We start from the raw sequence: 16,124 nt of genomic DNA, 5'->3' as shown, positions 1-16,124 counted from the left end.
ATATATAATATAATGTATATGATATATAATATAACATATAATATATATGGGCTTACCAGGAGGTACAGTGGTAAAGAATCCATTTGCCAAAGCAGGAGACACAAGAGATGAGGGTTTGATCCCTGGGTCAGAAAGATCCCTTTGAGTAGGAAATGGCAACTCATTCCAGTAGTCTTGCCTGGAAAATCCCATGGACAGAGGAGCCTGGTGGGCTATAGTCCATGGGATCACAAAGAGTCGGACATGACTGAGCACTCACACACACACAAATAATATACATAATAGTGTCCCTGAAAGATAGACTGAAGTGAGAAACACAATAGAAAGGAACAACTGAGAAAATACAACTTTATCTTGCTTTTATGAGATGAAACAGGTGGAAGAGTGGAAGGGATTGGCAGAGAAGTTGTTTCTGTAGTCCAGAAATTTTCAGTCAAGTTTTACCATAATTCTTTAGGATACAGTAAAAGAAAATAATCAGTCCAGTCTCCATTCTCTAAGTAACTATCATCTGTGAATTGAAAGAGAAGGGAATGATTCTTACCTAGGAAACCCAGGTCTTTAAACATAAAGTATGAAATTACATGTGAATAAAAGCAAAGATAATGTCCAAGGATTTTAAACATTGTAAAACCCTACAGCCTCCTGGTACTGCTAAGGCGTATAGTCAAGGCTTTAAATGTTAAATAGGTAAGTGTGTCAAAGAGCCTCTCCTTTCTCCTCTCAATTCTACCTCCCTCTCTGCAACAATCAGAGAAAGGAACTTTTAAAATTTTTCAATAAGAATTTTGAAATTCAACGTCCGTCTCTTAGGAACACTGCATGTATGATGAATAAACACTTGGCTGCATTGTTCTTTCAAAATCAAACTCTCTCCCTCCCTCCTTCCATCTTCACACAGTGAACATTTATCACCCAGTGTCTTTAAAACATGCCCGCTTCAGGTGGCTGGTCACTTGATCAAATAAAAGGTGACAGACTTTGCCAATTTCCTTTCCCTACTCTGAATTAATAAACCAAGCTCACAGAGCAGTAAAATTTTATTTCCACGAAGCAAATATAGATTCCTTTCTCTTTGAGTGCTGTTTTAAAGTCTTCACACTCTTACTTGTGACCCAAGCACCTACCTGTATTCTTGCAGTGTTAATGCTGACAGGCCAAAAAATACGAAATGCTGTGAGCCAGTCAGCCCGTGAATGCCTCATTTGCTGTCGGCCACATGAGTGCACACGGGGGCCAATATACAAGCCAGATGACCATCAGCTCATCCTCACAGACACAAAGGGGGTTTGGGGATCTTCTCCACTCCTGGGATTCCCAAGGACCCAAACTCTTGACCTTGTGTGTAGTTTTTTCTCCAACTTGTTGGATTTATCACTGGAGGCCTGAATTAGTTTCCTGGGACTTCTGTAACATATTACCACAAACTTGGTGGCTTCAAACAACAGAAATTTATGCTCTCACAGCCTGGAGGCCAGAAGGTCAAAATCAAGGTGTCCACAGGCAGGGCCAAACACTTTCAAGCCTCTGGTGGTTGCTGGCCTTCCTTGGCTTGTGGCCACGTCATTCCAATCTCTCCCTCCACTACTACACCTTCAACTCTGTGTCTGTCTTCTTTTCTTCTGTCTGTCTCAAATCTCCCTCTGACTTTCTTTTCTAGGGACACATGTTATTAGAATTTAACTCCCCCCCAACCAGAAAATCCAGGGAGATCTCTGCATCTTAAGATTCTTAATTTCATGTGCAAAGACCTTTTGCCAAATAAGGTCACATTCACAGATTCCAGGGATTAGAAAATGAATATATCTTTTGGGGACCACCATTCAAACCACTATAAGGCCTTGTCTCCCTAGATTCAGAAGTCTTTCAAGAGATTTCCAACCAATTAATACAGCATTGTAAATTAACTATACTTCAGTTTTTTTTTAAACACCATGTATACAATTAACAACAAAGATTTACTGTATAACACAGGGAATAATATTCAGTATCTTGTAATAACCTATAATGAACAAAAACCTGAAAAAGAATATATATATATATATATAATTGACTCACTTTGCACTAACATACTATTGTAAATCAACTACAGTTCAATGAAAAAAAGAAGTTAAAAAAAGTCTCCATAGTGCTGTACTCATTAATGTTACCTATTGTATTCAGAGGGCTTCCTTGGTGGCTCAGTGGTAAAGAATCCACCTGCCAGTACAGGAGATGTTAAGAGTCAGGGTTTGATCCCTGGGTCAGGAAAATCCCTTGAAGAAGGTCATGGCAACCTACTCCAGTATTCTTGCCTGGAGAATCCCATGGACAGAGGAGTCTGGAGGGCTACAGTCCATGGGGTCGCAAAGAGTTGGACACAACTGAAGGACTGAACACCCACGCATGCTTTGTATTCAGAAACGATCCCTAACACCAAAAAGGGCTGCATTTCTCTCAAGAAACCCTTTAAAGTGGTTCGTCCCAAGTTTCTTTTCTCAGCATTGTCATCTCCATATCTTTTTCTTCATCCTTGTCTACCTTCACGCAACTTTGCTGGCTCCCATCTTCCAATTCCCATGGCTAGAAATCCTCCCTCCCCTCCCTACACAGAGTACTGTAGCCTAGGCCACTTCCTCCAAATTTTTGCCTACATATCCATCACCTTTCTCAAATAAAGAATCCTACAGTCACCACCATCCACTTTTTCTGGTGGTGAAGAAAAGGTGTTCAGCAAATTTAGTCCCTCTGAGGATTTTTTAATATTTGCTTTATTGAGGTGAAATTCACATAAAAGAAAATGAGGGACTTCCCTGGTGGTCCAGTGGCTAAGACTCTGCACTCTCAATACAAGGGGCCCAAGTTCAATCCCTGGTCAGGGAACTAGATCCCACGTGCCACAACTAAAGATCCCACATGCTGCAAAGAAGATTGAAGATCCTGTGTGCCACTAAGGCATTAAGACTTGGCACAAATATTTTTTTAAAAGAAAGAAAAAAAATAAACCATCTTTAAATGTACAATTCAGTAGCACTGAGTATATTCACAGTGTTATGCAGCCATCACCTTTATCTAGTTCCAAAACATTTTCATACCTCCAGAGAAAACACTTACCCACTAAACAGCCATTCCAATTTCCCCCTCCTCCAGCCCTAGGCAACCACTAATCTACTTCCTGTCTCTATAGACTTGCCTGTTTTGAACATTGCATATAAATGGAATCATACAGTACGTGGTTCTTTGTGTTTAGCTTCTTTCACTCAGCATCCTTGTTTCCAAGGTTTAGCCATATTGTAGCAGGTATCCTTCATTCCTTTTTATGGCTGAATAATATTTCATTGTATGGTTAGACCACATTTTCTTTGTCCATTCATCTGTTGAAGGTTAGACTTATTTTTAAGCATTTCTAGTCCACCACCTTAACCACTCGGCCACATTTTTTAGCATTTCTTATTGCAGAGTTTCATGCATTCATTTCACAAATATTGACTGAGTGATAACAATGTGCTAGGCACAGGTTAAGGAGCTGGGGATATAGCACTTAACAAAACAGAACACAAATGTCTGCCCTCATGAAGCTTATATTCCAGTGGGGGAGATAGATTACAAATAAGATAACTAAAATATGTAACATGCTAGAGAAAGTGCTACACAGGGAGAAAGGGTTGGACAGTGACTGGGAGGGATCAGAAGAGGAACTTTTGGGGGTCACTGGTCATTTTCTGTTTCTGATCTAGGTGTTGGCTGCATGGGTGAGCTCAGTTTGCTCAGTGAGCTCGCACTAAACATTTGTGCACTTTTTATTTAAGATTTTTTTTTTATATGGACTATTTTTAAAGTCTTTACTGAATTTGTCCCCCCCCCCGCCCTCCCCACTGGTTGTCAAATGATCCTTTATTTTTCTTTTTCCTTTGCAGTTCTTAACTAGCTGGGCACTCCACTGCACCACTCTTGATATCATCTATGATGTCATGAGGGTGTCGGCCATCAACATTGCAGCCCACAGAGTGGGCGGTCCCCAGGATCTCTTTAATGGTTCCAGAAAGTTCTCTAGCTAGAGACTGATGCCGCATCTGCCGGGCAATGTTGACGATCTCATCAAAAGTGATCTTTCCACTGTGCTTAATGTTTTTCTGCTTCTTTCTGTCCCTTGGTGGTTCCTTGAGGGCTTTGATGATCAGGGCAGAAGCAGAAGGTACCACCTCAATCTGGGTTTGTCTGTTCTGAATGGTCAGTTTCACTGTAATCCTCAGACCCTTCCAATCACCAGTTGCCTTGGCGATGTCATCACCGACCTTTTTTGGAGACAGGCCCAAGGGGCCGATCTTGAGGGCCAGTGCAGACGTAGCACCGACTTCCCCACCGGTGCACCTCAGGTACACGACTTTGATCTCATTGGGGTCGAACTTAGGCGGCACGGTGGAGGCGGCTGGTGTCGGATGAACCCGGATTCCGGACGACCAAGAAAGTTACACCTTCGCCTCCTCCGAGCGGAAAGCTGAATTTGTTATAATATTGCTTCTGTTTCATGTTTTGGTTTTTTGGCTACAAGACATGTGGGATCTCAGCTCCCTGACCAGGGATTGAACCCGCACCACCTGCGTTGGAAGGCCAAGTTTTAACCACTGGACCGCCAGGGAAGTCCCCACTTTCTTGTACATATATGACACTTCAACAAAAAGGTTTTTTTTAAGCCAATGTGCTTCCATTTCCTTTAAAAAGGGGCTTATTGCACCCATCTGTGGTGCTGACGCTAACAAAACGCCTGTGTGAAACCAGATGGTTTTGCTAAATCGCTGACCCTGTTCTTGAGTGGGCTTAGAATGCGAGGTGCTGGTTTCGGCACTCTGCCATTCACATATGCCCTTCAGGTCTCTGGATCATTCTAGCTCTGTCTAACCATAATTGTCCATGAACAGCCAAGGTTTACCATGACCTTGTTGGCAACTTATTACCTTATTTGTTTAAAGCACATCTCTGCCACTGTCTTGAGCCCAGTTTGGCTCTTTTTTTCATTGTGACCTTCACAGGAACAAAAATGTTATGTTTAGGGGGAGAATGGCTAAGGAAACACAGGAGTGGAGAAGAGCAACAGGTTTAATAAGAGGTAATAATGTTCAGAGGGGAAAGGGTCACCCTTGGAGATCAATTAAGGAAAACAGTTGTGAGTTCAGTGTTCTGTCCAGTACAACTCAAGCTAAATCAAGAAGTTGCCCCTCACACACAGTTAAATTGAACTGATTTCGGGAAAAGATGGGTAAATAATAAAAACTGACTTTAAGGACGGTCCATACCTCCTAAACAGGTAGAACACCTCAGAATTCGAGCCAAAATTCTGTGGCCACAGACGCAAGGTAACTTTACTTTCTCACAATGTGATGAAGGACTCTTCATTCACTGCATGAATTATTACTGATTTAAATCACCTCTTTAAGGTGCCCCTCATTAGAGAAGACGCCCATACCCTTTCTCTTCAGGTGGGCATTTCTGCCTTGCTTCTGTCATAAACTATTTCTCTGTGTGCTCTCCCACATGTTATACTGAGTCTCTAATAATAAACTTTGTATACTTGTTTTTCCAGTTTTCACCTCCTTGAAACATTCTTGCTTTCAAAGGAGGGGAAAGAGTCAGGGCCATTTTGCTTCTTGCCTCAAGCCCCTGGTGGTCTAGCAGCTAGGATTCCTGATTTTCATCCAGGCTACCCAGATTCAATCCCTGGGCAGGGAACTAAGCTCTCTCTTCAGGATGGCTCACTGCTGTATCTCTCATCATGACTGAGATGAGTTTGGGCTGTAAAGGTAACAATGACATATACTGACTGAGAGGCTGCTGGACAATGGGGTGGGAGCATGTCCTAGAGGATGACATTTCAGAGAAGAAGGGGAGGGCATGGAGCTTAGAAAAGTCTGAACCAGGGGGGACACTGATTAACACAAATAGGAAGGAAGATGGCCAAGGCAGTCAGGAAGAGGAGGGTGGGATTCAGTTAAGAGAGGAGACTACAGAAACCCTTGATCTCCTTGCAAAGTGGAGAGAAATGTTTCTTGAGAGATATCTGCTAGCTCCAGGGACCGGGTTGTCAAAAAAGTTGAATTCTGGCCTGGGGCCAGTGCCAAAAAGGGTGAGATATCTAAGATGTCTCCCAGAGCCAGTCAGACAGCCTGAGGGAAAAAGAAGTCAGAAATGGAAATGTCTGACGTACATATTAAATTGTAGAAAACTGTCTTCAGAGATAAGGCAAAGCCCCCCAGATTCACAGACCAAGAAGATCTAGCTCGTCGATCAAACTGCCTCACCTTTTGGAAACACAGATGTGTTGGTAACCAAAACAGAGCAGGTGGAGCCCTCAGTGAGATTGTGGGGCTGCAGGCTTTAGGCTTTAGAAGAGATAGGCCTTGAAATTCCTCACATCATGTGGTAGAAGAGATAAAAGGCCTCCATAGGGACCCATTGCATAGAACACAGATCCTTAGAACATTCCTTTCTCAGGTTCTCAGTGAGGGGAGGGAGGTACCATTTTGATAGATTGGATTTTGAAATTATAATCCCAATACCTAAATAGGTGAACATCAGCTTCCCAGGTGGCTCATTGGGAAAGAATCCGCCTGCCAACACTGGAGCCGCAGGTTTGCTGCCTGGGTTGGGAAGATTCCCTGGAGAAGGAAATGGCAACATGCTACAGTATTCTTGTCTGGAGAATCTCCAAGGACAGAAGAGCCTGGCAGGCTACAGTCCATGGGGTCACAAAAGAGCTGGACACGACTGATGCAACTGACCATGCACACACACAAGGTAAACATCACAGATTACCAGATATTTTTCCTACAGTCATTTTTTCACCTGTGAGGGTTTGGTCACCTCCTAATAAAAATAAAACCCTATAGTAATCACAGTGCTTTACAGTCAACAACATATTCTAGATAGTATTTCATTGGATAATCTCCTCAAGACCTTGTGAAGAAAGACACCCCAAAGGTCCAAGCCTATGAGAAGTAAGGAGCCCACCAAGAAGGAGGTCATTCTGGAAGCTCCCAGTTACACCAGTTAGGCTCAATGCAGTACCCTGAGACTGTGTTCACTCCTAGCTCCAAAGATGGAAGAGATAGACTTCTCATTGGAACCCAAAAGGGAGAAGTCCCATAGAGAGGGCTGCCTTAAGAGCTATGACCTCCTGACAAGGAACATAGGCAGAGTAAGGTGACTCTGTTGGAATAGAGTCAGGGAAATAGATCTCTGACTTCATTCTGCCTCCATCCTTTGTGCTCTTGCTGGGGCTCACCAACGGCCAAACCCAAGAAGAAGTCAGGCAGATGAGAACAGGGTGGGAAGAGTGGGTCTAAAGGGGCAGCAAGAGCAGTCTGGCACTACTTGAGTGACCAGAATTTTCTTCACTCATTGAACCCTCTTGCCATGACTTTCTTCACTAATTGAACCCTTCTTATGTGATTTTCTTCATTCATTAAACACCTTTTATATGCCATGTCATCTTAGTACTTTATCCTCATAAGCCCCAGAGGTAAGTGGTATTATCTCTATGGTGGAGGTAAAAAATGGCGACAAAGAGAAGTTAAGTGACTTGGTTGAGGTCACTCAGTTAATAGGTAGGAGGGCCAGGATGGGACCCAAAGTTGCTGACACCAGAGCCTGCTCTCTCAGCCACCACCCTGCGCTGCCTCCACAACACCCTCCAAGCCTCCGTATGATTAAAACAGTTGGAAGAGTCAGATGAGAGAGGATAGGGGATGCTCTTCCATTACAGGAGGCCTTGCCCTTGTCATCGTTTGAAACCCTGGAAACCAAAACAGATTGGCTTCAGGGCTCTAAAGAAAGCAGGCGCTGAGGAACGTGGCCAATTGCCTTGGGAGCAGCTACAGGAGAAGAAAGGAAAGCTGAGCTGAGAACAAGGGAAGAACCAGGTACCAGAGACTGACCTGCTTGGAGCAGCAGAGGAGAGGCAGGATGAGTCCCCCGGAGCAGCCCAGGACGTCACCAGGAGGACGGGGGCTGAGGTGGGGAGACCAGCCAAGGTGTGGCCTCCACAAGCTGCCCACGGAGCCACCAGGCCAACAGCTCTGACTTTGTCAAAAGCAGAACTGAACAAGCAAGAGAGAGAACTATACCTCAAAGACACACTGCAGGTTTTTCAGCAGAGTCAGGGGAATCAGGGTGTCAGCCCAACTCTGCTTGACCCTTGGGGTGCTTATTACTGGTGGTGGGGGGTGAGAGAGGCATTCAACATAACAAATGGCTTTCCCCAGCCCTCTGGGAACACACACAGAGAAAGGAAACAAACTTGCCGTTACTAAAAGGGAAAGGTGGGGGGAGGGGAGAATAAACTAGGAGTTTGGGACTAAAATATACAGGCTACTATATATATTATAGTGGTAAGGAATCCTCCTGCCAATGCAGGAGACACAAGAGATGCTGGTTCGATCCCTGGGTCAGGAAGATCCCCTGGAGAAGGGAATGGCAACCCACTCCAGTATTCTTGCCTGGAGAATCCCATGGATGGAGGAGCCTGGCAGGCTACAGTCCAAGGGACCACAGAGAGTCAGATATGCTTGAGTGAATAAGCACAGCACACAGCACATGTATAAAAACGATAACCAGGCTTCCCTAGTGGCCCAGTGGTTGGGAATCCACCTGCCAAGGCAGGAGACCCTGGTTCGATCCCTGATCCAGTAGGATCCTGCATGCCGTGGAGCAACTAAGCCCGTACACCACTACGATTGAGCTTGTGGTCTAGGGCCTCAGCTACTGAAGCCTATGGGCCCAGAGCCTGAGCTCTGCAATAAGAAAAGCCACCACAATGAGAAGCCTGGGCACTGCAATTAGAGAGTAGCCGCCGCTCACCACAACTAAAGAAAAGCCCATGCTGCAACAAAGATCCAGCACAGTCAAAAATAAAAAATCAATAAATTTTTTAAAAAATAGATAACCAACAAGGACCTACTGTATAGCACAGGGAACTATATTCAATATCTTGTAATAAACTGTAATGGATAAGAATCTAAAAAAGGATACATACATATGTATAACTGAATCACTTTGCTGTACACTGGAAACTAACACAACACTGTAAATCAACTATACTTTAGTAAAAAGTGTTTTTTAAATAAAATAAAAATTAAATCCTACCTTGACCAGTTGAATGACGGAAGAGGACACCGTGCTCGCCAATTTTGCATGATTCTTCCACAACTTGAAAAGGACAGCAGCGCCAAGCTCATGTTTAGTCACGCAGGGCTGGGATATGTATTTCACCCAGATCTTCTTTTTTATCACCAATCACCCAAAGAGCAAATATAAGTCCTCTTTTACATAGAAGAATTTGAGGCTCAAGGTTTTTGTTATTTCTCAGGGTCACCAGTGCCTGAGAAAGCTGTTTTCAAGTCAAACCCCAGCACCCCAGCTCTTTGTTTCAAGGAACTTGAATATACTCTGCATTTGTGAAATTCAGAAAATGAAATTCAGCAAAAGGCGGTCCCCTTGAAGGAGAAACAAAGTGGCCACCAAAGCCACATAGGGGAGGATGGGGGGCTGTGGCAATCTGAGAACACCTTGGAAATCTTGGAACAGACTGACCATGAGCCATAAAATGTAGCAATGTGCCTTTCAAAAGGTCTGCCACAACAATCCTTCTTTGTTCTTCTTGCACAGTTGGCACACCAACATTTTGAGCTGCTTATTATGCAAACTTCCAAGCAAACAGAAAAGTAAAGAGCATGACAAACCCCCAACGTGTCCCTCCTCCAGCTTCAATCACCTCTCATATCTGTTGGGGTTTCTACCACCTTTGAGAACCTGATGAAAACCATGGGCGCCCACCCCCGCCAAGACAATACTCAGACATACCATCCCTCATACCTTTTCAGAGGGGTGTGAACTCCCCAAGGTGCATTCAGGAATTTCCTGGGACACATGGATCCCAGCTTAGGAGCGCTGCCTGCAAGGATACAGGAGTACTGCAGTATGTGGAGACCCCATCAGAAAACTCTGCTGACCCTCCATATAGATTTCCAACAGCTCTGCATCTCTTTCTTTGCTTCCACAATCATCCCCTGCCTGGACGCCTCTAAAGCCTCCTCGTGAAGCAGTGGGTAAATCACGAGTCAAATCCATTTCACCTGCCTTCACTAATCAAGGTCGTTTGAAGACTTGCATATCCTCCAAGTGGCAAGTAAGCTAAACAACAAGATGTTCACCAGAATTGTTTTCCAGGAACTTGGAATCAGTTGTCTAGGTTGAGCTGAGCTCATTAAGACTGAATAGACCAGAAATACTTAGTTTTCCTGAGTCTCTCCCATGTATAGATTATTAAATTTTTGCTTGATTTTTTCCTGTTTAAAAAAAAAAGAAAGGAAAAGGGGATGTATATATACATAGAGCTGATACACTTTGCTGTACAGTAGAAACACAATACCATAAAGCAACTATACTCCAATAAAAATTTTTAAAAAAATGGATAGGACCACTGACCCCCCTCCCCCCAAACTGGGCATGCAGACACCCGGAAGTGTTCGGCTCAGTGACCTTCTGACATCAGAGGGCCAAAATTTCCACCCCCAGGTCGTGCTAAGAGCAGAAGCCTGTAGCTTAGTAGCTCAGGCCTGCGCAGAACTAGATAACAGTACCTCTTTCCAATCACCTTCCCCTGTGCCTCAGTGATGCCCTGCAGGAGAAATGGGTTCGATTCCTGGGTCAGGAAGATCCCACATCCTTGGAACAACTAAGCCCGTGTGGCATGGGAACCACAACTACTGAAGCCCTCAAGCCCTAGAGCCTGTGCTCTACAAGAGAAGCCGCTGCAATGAGAAGCCTGCGTACTGCAACGAAGCGTAGCCCTCACTCACCACAACTAGAGAAAAGCCCACCCAACAATGAAGACCCAGCACAGCCCAGAATAAAAAAAAAAAAAAGCACAGGTAAGGTTCTAGGGCTGACACATGACTGCCATCTCCATTGTTGAGAGTTTCTAGAGGTTTAGTCATCCTCTTTTTCCTGGTACTGGAGAGGGCGACACCCTTACAAATGGAGATTTCCCTTACAAATGTAAATGTCTCTTACAAAAGAGTAACTTCTAGTGGGTTTTCAGAGCTTTTCCTATGTCTAAAAACAACCAGCTCAAAAGAATTCTTACGCTAAAGAGGCATATTTTGAGGTGGTAAACGCTGCTTCCCTTCACCTACCACCAATTAAAACATGCCAAGCTCTTCCCCTGCTTCAGGTCCTTTGCACTTACTGTCTCCCAAGCCTATAAATCAAATTTTCCCCCTATTTCACACACAGCTGGCTCACTTGTATCTCATCTTCGATATCACTCCTTCCCTTACCACCCTAGTTAGAGTAATTTGCACTACTCCCCCAACCCCCCCCCCACCAACACACACCCTGATTCTACATCACAATGTTCTATTTTCTTCACAGCACTTACTATAGCTGCAATTATTTTTATGGATTCACTTAATCATTGGCCATCTCCCAAGTAGGTTCTAAGCTCAAAATAGCAGGCCCTAGATTTCTTAACCCTACTACCATCCTACACCCAGAGCAGTGCCTGCCATAGATTAGGCACTCAATAACTGTTTGTACTTATTGTTAAACTTGCCTTCTGTCAAGATTAGTCATGATCAGCCCCTTAGGACATTGTGTCAAGTTTGGTTTCCTGGATAAAGGAAACTGGTGAAGAACCTGAAGATGTAGGAGGAGCAAAGGCAGATGAATTAGTCAGCTTGGGCTGCTATAATAAAATATCATAGATTGAGTAGCTTAAACAACAGACATTTATTTTCTCACAGTTCTGGAAACTGGAAGTCTGGGATCAAGGTGCCAGCATGGTCAGGTTCTGGTGGGAGCTCTCTTCCTGGCTTGTGGATGACTGCTTTCTCAGTGAGTCTTCCCGTGGTAGAGACGGAGAGCAAGATTGGCAGAGAGAGAGAAAGGTTGCACCTCTACTCTTATAAGGGCACCAGTACCATCCTGTAGGCCCCACCCTCACGATCCATCTAATCCTAATGATCTCCCAAAGGCCCCATCTCCAGATACCACCACATTGGTGGTTAAGGCTTCAACATATCAACTGGAGGGGTTACAGTTCAGTCCATGACAGTAGTAGAATTCATTAGAAAAGGAATGAAGTGTAGATTCATGCACTTGAGCATGGACCCAACCACCATCCCATTCATTCATTTAATAAACATCTGTTGACTGTTATGAACCAAATTATAGTGCCGAGCCTTGGAAATATATATGCACAGAGAAGGTGGTGCTGGTACTCAAGGAGAGATGAAACTTGTAAACAGACACTGTAATAAAGTATGGTGAGCAGTAAACTGCAGATTTGTACAAAATACCTTTGGAGTACAAAAGAAGTAATGGGTTCTGTCTGGGGAAGGTAGGAAAAGCTTCACTGAGGAGGTAACTTTGACTTGAAAACTGAGTAAACTGTGATCATTTCGAAGTGTATAGAAATACCAAATCACAATGCTATGTAATAAGAACTAACATAGCATTGAAGGTCAATTATCCTTCAAAAACAAACTCATAGAAAATGAGATCAGATTTGTGGTTACCAGAGTTAGGGGACGGGGGGAGAGGGGATGGATGAAGATAGTCAAGACATACACACTTCCAGTTACAAAATAAATAAGTACTAGAGATGTATATGGCAACCCACTCCAGTATTCTTACCTAGAGAATCCCATGGACAAAGGAGCCTGGTGGGCTACAGTCCATGGGGTCGCAAAGAGTTGGACACAACTGAGCGACTAACACACACACACACACACACAGATGTATTATACAACATGATAAATATAATTAACACTGCTATATGTTATATATGAAAGTTAAGAGGGTAAATCCTGAGAGTTCCCATCACAAGGAAAAAAATGTATATTTTCTCTGTTTCTTTAATGTATCTCTTGGGTTGGCCAAAAAGTTCATACGAGTTTTTCTGCTCGATGGGATGGAAAAACCAAATGAACTTTTTGGCCAACCCAATATATGCAATGATGGATGTTCACTAAACTTACTGTAGTAATCATTTCATGATATTGTATGTCAATTCTATCTCAATAAAACTGGAAGAAAAAAATTTTTTAAAGAAAGATAAATATGAGCTCACCAACTGGAAATGCAGGGTAAAGCATTCCACACAACAGGAACAGAAGTCCATGGGTTGCTTCTCCCTTTCTTTTCCTTGCAATTTATTCATTGAAGAAATGGAGTCATATCTCCTATGGAAAGACCTGTTATGCTAGGTTTTGCTTTTTATATACCCAGTGTGACCTTAACAGGTTCATCTTGCCCTTCTATTTTATATATAATAAATATATAAAATAGTATATAAAAATTTTATATAAAAATTTATATATTTTATATAAACTGGTAGTAGAATCTAGAGTTTTATCAGAGACAGATTTTTTGAAAAGAATATTTCATAGATAATGTTGTAAATATCTATCAGGAAGTATATAATATCACCTTTTTTGTGATATGGTGGCCATCGATCAATTCCAAGATTCATTACTTCATTAACTATTATTACGTGGAAAATAATGATGTTCTAATTCAAAAGTTCTCAAATTTTAGACTCAAAATTCTTAATAGTTATTAAGGATCCCAAAGAGCTTTTGTTTATGTAGGTTATAGCTTCTGATATTTACCATGTGCAATATTAAAACTGAGAAATTTTAGAATGTTTGTATTAGTGCATTTAAAAATAATGTAATAAGTATAACATAAATAGCATATTTTATGGAAAATAACCATATTTTTTTTCTTTTTCCAAAAGAAAGATAATTAGTGAAAAAAGTGGCACTGTACATATGTGTAAATTGCTTTAATGTCTGGCTTACTAGAAGAGAGTTAGATTCTCATATTTCCTATATTCAGTCTGCTGTAATATGTTGCTTTGGTTGAAGTATATTTGGTGGAAGAATACCCAGCCTCATACCAATCTGTAGTTTAGAAAAGGCTGGAGCATTTCAATAGCCTTTACAGATAATCATGGACGTACTTTTTAGAAAGAAATGGTAATTTCTTCAAGGGTAGTTGCGATGTGGAATCTGAAACCACATCAATGTACTTTTCATAACCTGTTTCATTAAAATCTATCTTGTACTTTGAGTGGATCTTTTACCCATCCATGATTTTGTAACATCATGCATTAGTCATTTCAAAAATGTTGGTTCACTGAGTTATGCAAATATTACAAATGTTGACACATCTCATTGCACAATATCCCCCAAATCACTTTTGTTAATATCACCAAGAGTCTCATCTGAAAAGTCTTTAAATATTGACAAGATATTAAACTCACAAGGGTGGATACAAGTTTCCAAAATTCCAATTTTCACTTGAAAGCTTGAATTTTATCATTGGCAATAAATACTGTCAAGTTGTTTTTCTTGAACTGACAAGGTCCACATCTTAATTTTCAAGAAAATGTCTGCCAGATACCTCTGTCTGAATACCCATAGTTTGCCTGTCAGTAAAAATAGCTTTGACAAAAAAAAAAAAAAGTGACTAGTTCAGCTCTCCACTCAAATAATTGCACAATCGCTTTTCCTGGAGACAGCCATCATATTTCAGAGCGTAGCAGAAATGCCTGGTGCAGACTTCCCATTTCATCACACAGAATATTATAAAGACACGTATTCAAAGGTTGATTTAATAAAATTAATAATTTTTACTACTTCAGCAAAGACATCCTTAAGTGAAACTTGTGATTTTTTTTTTTGAACATGGCAGTAAAAAATAAGTGACCACTAAGACAATGAGTACAACTGCCTTAACTTATGCTAAAGCACTAGCGGTTTTAGCTTTTCCACCATCAATGCAGTGTCAACCTAGTGAAAAAGGTAAATAAAATCTTATGAAAATAGTTTTGACTTCATGGATCCCTGAAATGATCCAAGGGTCCATACTTTGAGAATCACTGTTCTAATCCTATCATTCCTTCTTCATTTTTGTTTATATATATATATATATAAATATTTATATATATATAAATATATATTTAAGTTGCTGATCTCTTAAATTCAAACATATTTTAACAACCCCGCATTATTCCTTGCCCTCCCTCAACATTTATTGGTTTTGACATCACATTTTGCATCGTTTTTTTAATACACCCCTTAACTACTTATTATGGATATAGATTTTACTTTTGTCTTTTAATCTTCCTACTGGTTTTCTGTGGTTAATTTACTACCTGTGCTGTATATTTGCCTTTACCAAGGAGATTTTTTTCCTTTCATAATTTCATGTCTCTAGTTGCAGCCTTTCCTTTTTAGCTTTGAGAAGTCCCCTTAACATTTCTTATAGAGCTGGTTTGGTGGTGCTGAACTCTTTTAACTTTTGTTTGTCTGTAAAACTTTTGATCTCTTCATCAAACCTGTATAAAAGCCTCGCTGGTTAGAGAATTCTTAGTTGTAGGTTTTCTCCTTTCATTATTTTAAATACATTGTGCTACCCTCTTGGCTTGAAGAGTTTCTGCTGAAAAGTCAGCTGATAACCTTATGGGGTTCCCTTCTACATAACATGTTGCTTGGTCCTTGCTGCTTTTACTTTATTTATTTTGGGCAGCACTGCAAAGCATGTGGGATCTTAGTTCCCTGAACAGGGATCAAACCCACATCCCCTGCATTGGAAGCAGGGAGTCTTAACCATTGGACCACAAGAGAAATCTCACCCCCACCACCCCGCCCCGACCCCCTGCTTCTTTTGGTGTTCTCTTTTTATCCTTAATTTTTGCTGTTTTAATGACAATCTGTCTTGGTGTGGTTCTCTTTGGGGTGATCCTATTTGGGATTCTGTGCTTCTTGGACCTGGATGGCTGTTTCTTATCCATGTTAGGGAGGTTTTCAGCTATTATATCTTCAAGTATGTTCTCTGCCCCTTTCTTCCTTCTGAGACCCTACTAACATTGCATTAATGGTAATGTTACTACATTTGACGTTGCCTTAAAAGCCTCTTAAACTGTCCTCATTTCTTTTTATTCTTTGTTCTTTTTTAATGTTCCACATCAGTGATTTCTGCATAGAAAATTCTAAAGACACCACCAAAAAATTTCTAGAGTTTGTCAATGAATTTGGTAAAGTTGCAGGATGCAAAATTAATATACAGAAATCTAAATCATT

At 41.6% G+C, this 16,124-nt stretch overlaps 1 protein-coding gene across 1 annotated transcript; it reads right to left on the bottom strand.

Moving 5' to 3' along the window:
* Nucleotides 1-3,855: 3,855 nt before the first annotated feature.
* Nucleotides 3,856-15,835, bottom strand: LOC122690495 (60S ribosomal protein L12-like). Its single transcript, XM_043897439.1, has 4 exons — nucleotides 15,677-15,835; nucleotides 9,136-9,252; nucleotides 6,443-6,447; nucleotides 3,856-4,290 (listed from the first exon to the last, which is right to left on the bottom strand). Exons 1-4 carry the CDS (start codon nucleotides 15,833-15,835, stop codon nucleotides 3,900-3,902), a joined length of 672 nt encoding a protein of 223 aa, XP_043753374.1. The 3' UTR covers nucleotides 3,856-3,899.
* Between the last annotated feature and the right edge of the window lie 289 nt (nucleotides 15,836-16,124).

Source organism: Cervus elaphus, chromosome X (assembly GCF_910594005.1).
Source record: "Cervus elaphus chromosome X, mCerEla1.1, whole genome shotgun sequence".
Classification (NCBI taxonomy): domain Eukaryota; kingdom Metazoa; phylum Chordata; class Mammalia; order Artiodactyla; family Cervidae; genus Cervus; species Cervus elaphus.
This window is presented reverse-complemented; position numbering and strand designations above follow the sequence as displayed.

Bases quoted from the DNA above. Each gene is read 5' to 3' on its own strand.
- LOC122690495 (XM_043897439.1), bottom strand. From the start codon at position 15,835: ATGGATAAGAAACAGCCATCCAGGTCCAAGAAGCACAGAATCCCAAAT. The intron at 9,253-15,676 runs GTGAGATTTCTC...GTGATAAAAAAG, and splicing joins GTCGGGGCGGGGTGGTGGGG to AAGATCTGGGTGAAATACAT.